Below are 13,515 nucleotides of genomic sequence, written 5' to 3'. Positions count from 1 at the left end.
TTTAAAGTAAGGAAGAGATATTAAGACGTGCATTAGGAAGATCAATGATGGATTTGAACCTAGGACCTCTGATTGAAGAGTCAGGATTCTTTCCACTGTACTATGCTGCTGAAGTTGGAAAGGTTGTATGCACGCTCATACACCCATATTCACACATACATAGACATACACACACATACCTGTCCCCAAGTCCCACATATGCATGAGATAAAGCAGGCTCTAATGGATAGTGTTCCTGTCTCAGAATCATCTCTGGCCTAAACAGTGATCCTCGTGTTCTTCAATCATTCATTCAATGAATTTGGATGACTACAATGTAAGTCCCTCCCCCTCAATGAATTTATATCAAATGAACTTTTTATTGGTTCTCTTTGGTAGATGAGGAATTATTTGGTCCCAGCTACTTCATGGGTGAATTGTGGTGAAGTTTCCTTTACCTAATGGAGGCTCCTCTTTTTCTTCTCTTTTTAAGGCAATTTAATTTAAACTACTCATCTTGAGTGACAGCATGATATAGTGAATGAGACATTATACTGAGAATAAGGAAGACCTGAGTTCAGATTCTGCCTCAAATACTTTATCAGTTGGGTTAATCTTAAACTCTATGTACCTTGGTTTCTTCATCTATAAAATGACAGAGTTAAACTTGACACTAAGGTCGCTTTTAGCTTTAAATCTATGATCCTGTGATCCATTATTTTATAGAAAATAGAATTGTAAAATGTGTTAGGTATTTATAAGGTCAAACCTATAGACCATTTGCTTTTTGGCACAGAAACGTATATTGGATTGGTGTGTAAATGTGCTGATGGGTTTGCAGAGAAAATTAAAACCTAGAGCTGCTGTGCCATCCCAAGGGATGACTCTGAGTGAGAGTTGTATTCTCAGAAACACCTGAAAGATGTATCATCACAAAGTAGAGAAATAATTTCTTTAATGTGTTGCTCCAATTAGCAGTAAATATTATGGTGTAAATTGTCAAAGAGCAAGCAAGCTGCTTCTTCGGATGTAGGAGTGAATTACTGGTGCAGTCAGCTAACCAGGCTCTCATTTGGAGCAATTTAGTTAATTACATATGTGATTTTTTGCAGGTGCAAAACTGCTCATCAAAACAAGGGAGTCTAATTGGGGTTCCTTTGCAAATCTGGCAAAATGCCTAATATTTCTGAGTTTTCAGAGGTTGATCACAATAAAGTGCATTGAGGAAACTGAGATTAGAATTCGTCCTGAAGATTAGAATTCATGTCTTTTTCCAAGGGGCAGAAAAAGCTATTTTTCTTTAGTCTGTTTTCAGCTGTTAGTTTGGATACTCTTACTTGGATGCTGGTCTGAGCGGCTGGGCCTTCTTTACTTGGCAAACTATTTCCAGTGTTCTCCATTTCTCTGTGATCGATTATTTCCTCAGTTTGATTTGCTAGACCAGACCACATTGTTAAGAGCCTCTTGGTGTCCTTTAGAGCATTAACAATTACTCAACTTATCACTGAAAGGGAAGGAAGACATTTCAGATTTCCACTTTCTATAGAAAGCCACTGGTTGGAAAGGATCTATTCTATTTGGACAAAAGAAAATGGAAGTATTTGGATGCAGAGCTTTATCTGGGTCAGTCATTGATTGTCTCCCCTTAAGTCCCATCCTCATTCATTTAAAGGATGAAAATGCCTTTCTGTGCCCCTGAGAAAGATTTGTTCCACAGCTGAGGTGATCGAATTGGTCAGGATGCAGCGGCTCTGAGGAGCCAGCTTCCAAAGTAGCTTCTTTCTCTGCAGTCCTGACATGTGGCCTCATCAGGTGTGTCAGGAATAGGCCAGAAACTCCATTTAATAGAGAAAAAGGCTTCCATCTACATGAACTACCAAATGCCAACAACACCCAATTCAAATGTCAAGCATAGTTTGATGAAATAGTTGTTTTCCTTCCAAATGATCTCCTGATTTGTGATATGAATTCTAAGCAGCAAAGATACTTGGTGTATCAGATAAAGGCTTTGATTCAATAAAGCTCTTCAAAAAAGTGTTTACATTTTCTTCCTTAAGAATTGATAATGATGGGACAGCTCGGTTGTGCAGTGGATAGAGCAATAGTCCTGAAGTCAGGAGGACCTGAGTTCAAATGTGGTCTCAGACACTTACTACTTCCTAGCTGTGTGACCCTGGGAAAGTCACTTAACCCCAATTGCCTCAGCAAAAAAAATAAATAAATAAAATTTAAAAAAAAATATATATATATATATAAAAGAAGTGATAATGATGTTTCTTTTCCAGAATCTGTTCTGTTTGCATTTGAAAATGAGTGATAGGGTTAGGGGATGGGGGTTATGCTTCCTCTTAGAGATAACCCTATCCCACTTATGAATTGTCTTTAGTCTGTACTTAACAGTCTGTAAATATAACAATATTTTTTTTAGCATGAATCCTTCTGTTCTAAAAATCCTTAAATTTTATGTTCCAAATGTATCCTAAGATCTGTTCATATACTAACAGTTTAGATTTTTTTTTTTAGCCCAAGGCACTCCAAATGAGAGAGGATATAGATTTTAGCATTACTGTCATTTTCTGGATTTTCACAGCCAAATTCAGAAAGAATGATGACTTGGAGGGAAGAGACTTCATGAATATTTAACTTGCGGTTTATTCTCACATTGTCACTTTATTTAGAACCCTTTTTCAAAAGACTCCTTGTAGAAATCCTTTTTTTCCCCCAAGGACTAAAAGACTTTGTACAATGTACTGTAATCAGTTCAGGCCATGTCCTAAGATCTTCTCAAAAGAAAAAAGGAAAATAAATGAAATCCAGGAAAGAAAAGCCCTGAAATACCTCCTCTCTTGACTTTTTTTTTCTTTCTTTCTGGGAGATGTTTATAGTTTTTGCTTTAAAACTCAGTAGAAATTAGCATCAATGTCCTTTAGATTAAGAATACTTGTAAATTATCTTGTTTTTCATTTACATATTTAACACAGTAATATAAAGGCATCTTAGAACAAGATACATGCTGTTTTTACTTGCTCTTTATTCTATCTATATACTTTAAATCTTAATCGTATCTTTGAGGGGAAGAACTTTTAATAATTGACCTTGAGAAATCACTTTGGTAATGTCACTGTTTCTCAAACATTTATTTAATAAGCATTTATTTAGTGCCTACTATATATCTCTCCCCATTGAATTTATATTAAATGAACTTTTGCTGGTTCCCTTTAATAGATGAATCATTTCGTCCCACCCAATGCACGGGTGCAATCTGGTCCATCAAGATTAAAACATTTTTTTTGTATCACTTCTGTTGATTCTAAATTTGTCTTCCCCCTTTTTAACATATTTGATTCTGAAATTAACACTCAATTAGTTTTTCAAAACATTATATATATTAGCATTCATTCATTTATTCATTCATTTATTTATTTATCTATTTATTTATTTATTTATTTATTTTTTAATAACTTTTTATTGATAAAATGCATGCCAGGGTAATTTTTTTACAGCATTATCCCTTGCATTCACTTCTGTTCCAATTTTTCCCCTCCTCCTTCCACCCCTTCCCCCAGATGGCAAGCAGTCCTTTACATGTTGAATGGGTTACAGTATATACTAGATACAATATATGTGTGCAGAACTGAACAGTTTTCTTGTTGCATAGGGAGAATTGAATTCAGAAGGTATAAATAACCCAGGAAGAAAAACAAAAATGCAAGCAGTTTATATTCATTTCCCAGTGTTCTTTCTCTGGGTGTAGCTGCTTCTGCCCATCTTTGATCAATTAAGGCTCTCTTTATCGAAGAGATCCACTTCCATCAGAATACATCCTCAAACAGTATCGTTGTTGAGGTATATAATGATCTCCTGGTTCTGCTCATTTCACTTAGCATCAGTTCATGTAAGTCTCGCCAGTCCTCTCTGTATTCATCCTGCTGATCATTCCTTACAGAATAATAATATTGCATAACATTCATATCCCACAATTTACCCAGCCATTCTCCAATTGATGGGCATCCATTCATTTTCCAGCTTCTAGCCTCTACAAACAGGGCTGCCACAAACATTTTGGCACATACAGGTCCCTTTCCCTTCTTTAGTATCTCTTTGGGGTATAAGCCCAGTAGAAACACTGCTGAATCAAAGGGTATGCACAGTTTGATAACTTTTTGAGCATAGTTCCAAATTGCTCTCCAGAATGGCTGGATGTGTTCACGATTCCACCAACAATGTATCAGTGTCCCTGTTTTCCCACATCCCCTCCAACATTCCCCATTATCTTTCCCTGTCATTCTAGCCAATCTGACAGGTGTGTAGTGGTATCTCAGAGTTGTCTTAATTTGCATTTCTCTGATTAATAATGATTTGGAGCATATTTTCATATGTCTATAAATAGTTTCAATTTCTTCGTCTGAGAATTGTCTGTTCATAGCCTTTGACCATTTATCAATTGGAGAATGGTTTGATTTCTTATAGATTAGAGTCAATTCTCTATGTATTTTGGAAATGAGGCCTTTATCAGAACCTTTGATTGTAAAAATGTTTTCCCAGTTTATTGTTTCCCTTATTTGTATTTATTTGTATGTAACAATATGCTATTACATAAATAATAGTATTATTTCAAAATTTTCATTATCTATATTGACTTTAAGATCTTTTAGACATCTTTATTTTTAGACATTTTGGTGTGAGTCAAAAAGAAGTGTCAATAAGCAGATTCATATTTGGAAAAATGTTATATCATAATTGTGAAGAGCACTACCTTCGATGTTAATCTCTTCTTAGAGAACGAGAGTGTCAATTGTAACTTGCAAAGATGGGAAAGAAATAACAATTCTAGATTGGTGAAAACTTTTTAAAGTTTTAAAATGTTAAATAAATGTTCCCAGAAAGCTGTTTTTTTTTTCTTGGAAATGAGTATGTCCATACATGTCTGACTCAGAGCAAATCTCATCTTGGACCCATCTCAAGAAACGTCAAAGAACAGACTCTAGAAATTCAAATCTTTGCTTCTGTCCTAGTTGCTACTTTATCTCTTATGCATCCAACCAGTAACTATTTTCTGTTATTCTGTCTATTCTTGCATCCATCTTTTCTCTATTTCTACTGCTGCCACCCTAGTAGAAAGCTTCATTATCACTTGATTAAACCATTACAATATCTTCCTAATTGGATTTCCTACCTCTTTTCTGAGGGCAGCTAGATGGCAGAGTGTATAGACTGCTGATATTGTAATCAGGACTTGAGTTCAAATCTATCTTCAGAGACATATTAACTATGTCTCTTAAGCCTGTTTGCTTCAGTTTCCTTATCCATAAAAAGAACTGGAGAAGGAAAAGACAAACCACTTCAGTATCATTACCAAGAAAACCCCCAAAATGGGGTCACAAAGAGTTGGACATAAGTAGTTGCCCAAAACACACACAATCAAAAGTATTTTCTCTGTAGAGATAGTTATGTCATACCTCTTATCAAAAATCCCAAGCAACTGCCTATTATTTTTAAAGTAAAATTTAAGTCCTTTGGCTTATCTTTAAGGTCCTCCTTAACAATCTGTAACAATCTTTACCCTTTGGTCTCATGGAGTACAGTGTCACAGCTCACTAATGCTTCAGAATTTATTATCAACCAACTGGTCTAGTTTGACCTTTATTATTGTCTTTCTTATACTCGAACTTATCTTTGTCCTTTCAACATGAGGACCTCAACCCATATCTGAAATGTCCTCTTTGTCTATCTCTGTCTCTGCCTCTCTTTCTCTCACTGTTTTTCTGTCTCTCTCACTATATCTTTTTCTAACTTTCCTTCTTTCTGTGTTTTTCAGTGCGTCTTTCCCTGTTTCTATGTCCCTCTGCTTGCCTTGTTTCTCTGTCTCTCATTCTCTTTCTCTTCTTTGGATGAATTCCTATTCATCTGTCTTTTAACATCTATTTTCAGATATTCCCTCCTCCATGATGCCTTCCCTGGTCTATACCTCTCCTTAATGCACCTATCATATATATTTTTTATCTGTATTTGTGTTTTATCCTTTTATTGCACTGTGAACTCAAGAAAGGCAGGGATCCTATCTTAACTCACTTTTGTGTCTCTCTCAAAGCCCTAGTATTCTGCCCAAAGTATATACTCTTGTTCTGAGTCAGGTTTACATAATCCTAGAAAGGAAGCTTGCTTAGGGTTTATGTCACATAGGAGCCTCATTTCCCCTTGTTTTATAGTGAATTTAGAATAATGTAGCTCAGTCTGAGAGTCCATGTAATACGACCTCATTATCAGGTAATTTTGAGATCAGTAGCATAGATACAAGGGCAATATTAAGGTAGCAAAGATAGCAGGTTGCTTCCTTGCAATCCATTGTAGAAAATCAACTCAGTCTTCAAGATTGAGTATGGAAATAAATTTAGACTTTAGAATTCAATTGAAAACTCCATTTTAATTTATAATTCCCATCTCCTGTCTCCTGTGGATGCTGGTACCTTTGGAGGCAAGCCTTAAGAATGACGCTGATGAGTTATTTAAATTGCTAATTTTGAAATAGCTTCTTAGCTGTTAGTTTTTAAAAGGATAATTGTAATATCTTAATGTAACATCATCATCCAGACACTTTATGGAAAATAACCAGGTCTAAAAGATTGGAGCTTATCTGAAAGAAGAGGTTTCCTTCTCTTCCACTTAAATTATATATTTGGATTCTTAATTAAAATGATTTTGAAAAGCTAGTTATTTCATTCTGAAAAATTCTTATATCAAGTAAGTGCAATTAAGACAGAAGCACCATGGGTATGTAAGCCTACATCTTAATATTGCAGAATATAAGGATTCAATGGATATGTATTTATGTGTGTATGTACATATATACATATGCATGTGCATACATGTTTATGTAGGTACTGATAAATGTATATGTGTGTATTATATATATACACATATATGCTTATACATATACACTTATACATACATATATATAATCTTATACATATACAATTATACATACATATCTACTTATAAAATATACGTACATATATACTCATACATATATGTGTGTGTGTGTGTGTATATATATATATATGTATATATATATATGTATATATATATATATATATATATATATATATATATATATATATATATGTAAATACACACACATATAACTGAGTAGTAGCCTGGATAGAAATCTGTTCCCATCCTGCCTAAATTACTTATTTGCTGTGTGACCCTGGGCAAGTCACCGAATCTGTTTGCTTCAGTTTCCTCAACTGTAAAATAGGGTTATTAATAATAGCACCTACCCTCTTCCATGGTTATTGGGAGGATCAAGTGAGATAATATTTGTAAAGCACTTCACATAGTACCTGGCATATGATAAGTGTTATATATAAAAACTATTATTATTACTAAACGTTTACCTTAACATTATAGAAAACTGCACAGGAATATTTGCCTATGCAGTGATTGGTGACAGTCATGCTTTACTTTTTGAATTTTTGATATGGTGTTCGTTATTTTTGATTGACAAATGAGATGGTGATGAATCTGACATGAAACAGTTGTATGGGGGGGGGGAATTGTTCTCCTTGTTGTAGAATATTGGTGTGTAATGTAAGGAGATGGAAAATAATATATTACTTGAGATTAGCAATAACATAGACTGTCTTCTTATATGGGGAAGACCCTGCTAATGACAAAAAGATACTGGCTTCCAGGATGTTGGCTTTGTTTTACAGACAGAAGATTGTGTCATGTTCTGGACAACTGTCTTGCTGTATGTCATTGGCAAATGTGGATGGCTTAGTGAGAATCTATCACTATTAGAAAAATAACTCAAAATATGTTTCCTATTGATGGCAAATCAGGGATATCTCACCATTTATGATTAGTATTTGTAGAGGGAAAAGGAAGGGTCATGTGATTTTATTGGTATAGAAAGGAAGGAAAATATTTCTTAAGCACCTACAAGATTATTTGATTCTCACAATTCTTTGAATTGGGTGCTATTAGTTATCCCTGTTTTATAATTAAGGACACTGAGGCAGACACAAATTCACTTGCCAAGGGTCACACAGCTAGAAAGAATCTAAAGCTGGATTAGAACTCAGGACTTCCTGATTTCAGGAGCATCACTCTATCCACTGCAACAATTAGCTATATTTCTAGGGAATTCCCAGATAAAGAAATTGTCTTCAACAACACAAGTCAGTATCCTCTCTGTCTGGAGAGTGGACACTAATGCTGAGAGATTGTGACTTATCCAGAGTTACACGGTGATCATTGTCAGAGGAAATAGCACTTGAATCCAGGGCTTCCTGGTGTCAAAGTCTGCTCTCCATCTATTACAACCAGGGATGTCAAACTCAGAGAAATGGATCTTTGGGGGCTCCATATTGACTTAGAAAACAACAAATTAGCAGTATCTATATGTATTTTTATTTATTTTGTTAAACATTTCCCAACTATATTTTTATCTGTTTGGGTTGTATTCAGTGTCGGTTGAAAATCTGATACCTCTGTAATACATGAGGTCTCATTCCAAGTTCTTACTATGCTTTGAAATATCACATTTGTGTTACCTAACTCTTTGGCTTTCAATGCTATAAACAGGTAAGTTTTTCTTTTTTTCTTTTTTCCCTAAAAATAAGTGTGAAAAAATAACATTTGTGTAATTTGATGCAGGTGACTTAGGTGAAAGAGGTGAGAGAGGACCTCCTGGAAGAGGACCCAAAGGCTTACCAGGATCAATTGGTCTTCCAGGTAAAAAATTCTTTTCATTATATAAATGATTTGTACCCAGAACATAAATATCTGTTTTTTTTAGTATAATATGTGAAATTTTGTATCTCTTATTTTAAACAATTTGAAACACTTGAGAGATATTAAAGGCATCTAATGCCAATGCAATACCAAGGAAAAAAGAACAAAAGAAAAAAAAAAGAAAAAGGGATAAGGAAGAATGTAGACTAATAGTCCAGTAATTCAGATGAATTGGAGAAAGGGCAATCAATTAGTATGAAGTCTGAATTATAGGTCATTTAAAAAGATATGACATTTTATTACTCAATTCCATAAAGTAAAACAAACTATTAACTAAAAGGTTTCCTCTATAATCTATTTAAATAAATAGAGGCCTGTAATTGATAGTCATTGTAGATGAAAAAAATAACAACCCACATTTATATAATGAAGAAGCTGTAGCATGTGTACTAGCTACATCATAGTAAAACCATCTCAGCAGATGGACTAAACCATGGTGAACCGGGTAATGGATGAGCCTCAAACTAGTCAGGGAGGTATAGGGATATTTATCCCAGGTATGTGATGACTTCCCTTGTGGAATGGGCAGATGAGAACGATTTGTTCCAAAGGCCAGCAAGGCAGCCAAAGCAAGTTCCATGGATGCTTAGAGCTTTGTCAGACATGGAAGATGCCAGGATCATCCATTGTATCCCAGTTGGCTTGACTTTTGTCCTGCCATGGAGAGTGAGATTGACGATTTTGTGTAACTGTCTCACTTAAATCCAATTCTCTCACAAGGCACAACATCACCCATCATCCACTATTTTACCCAAACATGATATCACTGATCCTGTTTGAAATCAAAGGATGAACAGCAACATGAATTATCTCAACTAAGTCTCACAACAAATCTTTGAGATAGTTGCTATAATTGTCCAGTCTACAGATAAACAGATAGAGGTCTCTAAGTTTAAGTTCTTTGTACTCCAAAATGTGTGAACAATTTCCCCAGTGTAACTCTGCACAACTCCTTCCCCTGCTATACATCTCCATATAACAACACTAAAGAAGTAATCTTCAGCATAACCCTGTGGGAGTTATCACCAATTATCATATTAATTTGGTTTTCACTCCATTTTGTAGAATGAATAGCTTATGTCTAAAAATAGAAGTTGTATCTTGCTTCAAAGTAAATATTTAAAAACTCCTGGCTTGGTAGCTGGATCATTGAACTAAATAAACCTATTCTAAATCAATGATGTTATGACTCTCTCACTTTTGAAAAATAGTAGATTTAATAAACATTTATGAGATTTGTTCTGAACTCTTTGCATCTTAGTGACAGAAGACTCTGGGGGTTTGGGTCCCCCAGAGTGGGTGGGAAGCTTAGGTGCTTATGTTTCCAAGATAGTGTCAGCCTCCTGCTGTTGCTGCTGCCTATAGGAAATATCAGTAGGAATTAGAGTAGAACTATCAGTCCATTTAGAATTGATTCATAACCTCAACTTGCATGGGAGCATCGGAGCAAGGCCTAGAAGACAATTCAGTATAAAATCAAAAGGTCCCTGTGGAATCATGTCTCAATTTATCTGTACCCAGTCAACTTAGGGGCCTTTTACCTTAGATCCTCTTGTGTCAATTTTAGTATAGATAGAATCCCAAAGCACCCATTTCCCCCACAGGGTGGTTAGTGTAGAAAATAAAAGAAAAATTAGGAATTTTAGGAAATTGGATCTTGAAAACTTTTTTCTTTTTAAAATTGCCAAGGGTTTATGTAGTTTCATCACTGCTGGTTTTCATCAATGTTAAAATTATGTCTTAGTTTCCTTATTTAATAATTCCTTTGCCCTTGGTGATATATTGTCTATTTAAAATGGCATTTTGAAAAAGTGAATAAATTTAGAAACAGAAAAAGCATTACTGTTAGAAAGCTGTTGATTCATGGGCCCTTCAAGAGGCTGACTAAGGACTGCCAAAGACCCTGGTGATTGATGAAAGGAAGAATTCTGCTGCATTCAAGTTGATGATAAGAGGAAGACTACACTAGACATTTCATTATTTAACATGATCTGATCCAGTGTATAATGCATGGAAGGAAGGAGAAAAGGAATTTACTGTTCCACAATAGATGATTTTAGTTTTTAATGAAACACTGATGCCATCTCTTCCTAAGTCAACAAGCATTTCCTAGGGGTTTACATGTGCCAGACACTGCTAAATGCTAAGGATATGAAAAAAGGCCAAAAAACCAAAACAAAACAAAATGAAAAACCCAAATCAAACAAGAAAAAATTAACCCCTCCCAAAACAAAACTTACATCTTTTCTCTCAAGCTCATGACTTAATGGGTCTGGGAGACACTTATACCTAGCTGCCTGCATTGCAGCTCTTATAAACTGTTTTTTCTCCCAATTTTATATACAATTGGTTTTAGAATAAATGACCTAATTGCTTGTGTAGATAATGTCATCCTCTACTATTGGCACCTATTTCACTTATTTGAGAGGTGAGAATAGGATTCTTAGGGGTCATTATTTTAGAGAGTTGATTAAAAATATGGAAAAGTTAAATGATTTGTCCAGAGTCACACAGCCAGTATAGCCCAGAAATTTAACTTGAAACAGAGTTTTCCTGACTTTGAGGTCAACTTTTTATCGGCTATAATCATGCTGTCTCTGGTTGAAAAGAGACATTTCCTTTCCATTTGCCTGGATATCAAAAAGGGGTATATAAAAGAGTTTTCAAAAGTTTTTACACAAATGATCCTGAATGACTTCTCATAATATTCCTATAAAGTTTGTGCTACAAGTATTATCTTCCTTAATTTATAGATTAGGATCCAAGACTCAAAGAAAGGCAACTATATAACCCATAGTCATTTAACCAGTAAACTCATCATTTTAAACTCCAAATTGGATGCCTCCTTTGACTTTTCTGTTCCTAGAAAGGCATATTGGGAACAACCCAGCATAAAGTAGGACTAACGATGATTGAGGGAACTATTTGATGTTATTCTATGGGTCCTATGGGAAAAAAATGATTAGGCATCAGATTGGAATAACTGAAGATCGCCTGAGTTCCTCCTGAGCCACTTCTTCACATTGGGGCTTCATTAATCTAACATCAGATATTGTCCCATAAAAGATAAAGTGTCCCCTTCCAGAATTTGGAGACAATTTCAAAAAGGCTTTATTAAAAAAGTTGCTTTTGCAGTGTCTGTGAAAAAGATTTCTTGATATATTTCAAGGGATCATAGGAATTTAGGACTACAAGAATTGTGTTCCAATTTTCTTCTCATTTTTATTTTAAAGAAAAAAAAATCTAAAAGTGTATTTTCTGTGGTTTTATTTTCAGCATTTTAATTCTACTGGTGGAAACATATGGGGTAGCTTCCCAGTTTGCATGCTTTGCATCTGTCCCCTTCCCCTTCTGTCTCCTTCCTTTCCTCCTCCATTCCCTCTATGTCTCATCCTCTCCCACTTATTTCCTTGTACCTACTTTTTTGTCACTCAGCTTCTCTTTATACTCCTGCTATTTCTCTCCGTTTTTGTCTCTGTTTCTTTGTCTTTCTTTGTCTTATCTCTCTGTCTCTCATCTTTCAGTCTCTATGTCTCTCTCATCTGTCTCACCTCTGTCTCTGTCTCATCTTTCTCACCTCTCTGTCTGTCTCTGTCTCTCTGTCTGTCTCTGTATCTCTTTGTTTCGGTACTTCTCTCTGTCTCTATGTCTCTCTTCTCTGTCTCTTTCTAGCCCCTCTTTCCTTCTCATATTTCTTATCTTCATCTTCTTCCCTTTGGACCTTTCCTACTTCTGAAACATTGTGTTTGGTTCCAGGTGTCAGTTTAAACTGGAGAATTTCCAATTGGGTGATAAAGAGTTTGAGTCTATTAATATGAATTCACCAAGTGCATAAATCTTGTTTAATTAAAAAAAAAAAGAAAAGGTGCAGAGGAATAGGATAGCTAACTTGAAATATCGAAGAATTGTCATATGCAAGAGTTTAGACTTGTTTTCTTTGGCTTGAGGAGGCAGAAGCAAGAGCAATTGATAGAAAGAGAAAAAGGCATATTGAGTCTTGATCTTAAGGAAAAATTCCTACCAACCAGATCTATCCAAAATAGAGAGGATTGCTTTAAGAGGTGGAGGGCTTCTCCTCAACAAATCTTCATCTAGGTTATTGACTGGCCAGGCAATATTAAGTGGCTCTATGCTAAGCATTAGAGATAAAGACCCAAAGAGTACATATTCTCAAGGAACTTTCCTTTTCATTGGTATGTTACTGTTGGGCATTTTATGGTGGGGATAACTTTGTTAATGAGATAGACCAGGTGAATTCTGAGGTCCCTTCCTCAATTTCTGATTTTATTCCTTTCCTTTCTTTGAAATCTGTTTGTCTCTCATTTTTCTGGTTGTTTTCTCCAAGCCCCAGTGCTATTTGCAATCTTTGCTGCACTGTTATTGGAGAGAAAATTCTCTTATATATTATCTAGTCCAACTCCCTCATTTTGCAGATAGTAAAATTGAGTCTTGGAAAAATGAAGTGCCATGTCCTAAGAGGTCATACAGATTATAACAGACTAGGAATTTGAATTCAAGTCTTCTGACACCAAAGTCAAATCCAATTCAATTCAACAAATAATAATAACAATAACAAAAACAACAACAGTAATATTTTTATTGTACTTACTATGTACTAGGCACTATGTTAAGCATTTTGCAGTTATTATCACATTTGATCATTATCTTATTTATTGATTTCATACCATGTGCAAGGCTCTTTGCTAGGCACTGGAATACAAAGATAAAAATGAAAGG

At 35.1% G+C, this 13,515-nt stretch overlaps 1 protein-coding gene across 1 annotated transcript in view; it reads left to right on the top strand.

Annotated features, from left to right (window-relative positions):
• COL9A1 (collagen type IX alpha 1 chain) overlaps positions 1-13,515 on the top strand; it is a 126,357-nt gene that overhangs the window by 110,015 nt on the left and 2,827 nt on the right. The window contains exon 37 of the mRNA XM_051996710.1: positions 8,641-8,718. Within this exon, the coding sequence (XP_051852670.1) occupies positions 8,641-8,718 (78 nt within the window). The remainder of the gene's footprint in view (positions 1-8,640; positions 8,719-13,515) is intronic.

This window comes from Antechinus flavipes, chromosome 4 (assembly GCF_016432865.1).
Source record: "Antechinus flavipes isolate AdamAnt ecotype Samford, QLD, Australia chromosome 4, AdamAnt_v2, whole genome shotgun sequence".
Classification (NCBI taxonomy): domain Eukaryota; kingdom Metazoa; phylum Chordata; class Mammalia; order Dasyuromorphia; family Dasyuridae; genus Antechinus; species Antechinus flavipes.
Note: the sequence above shows the minus strand (reverse complement) of the source record. Positions and strands in the feature narration are given on the sequence as shown.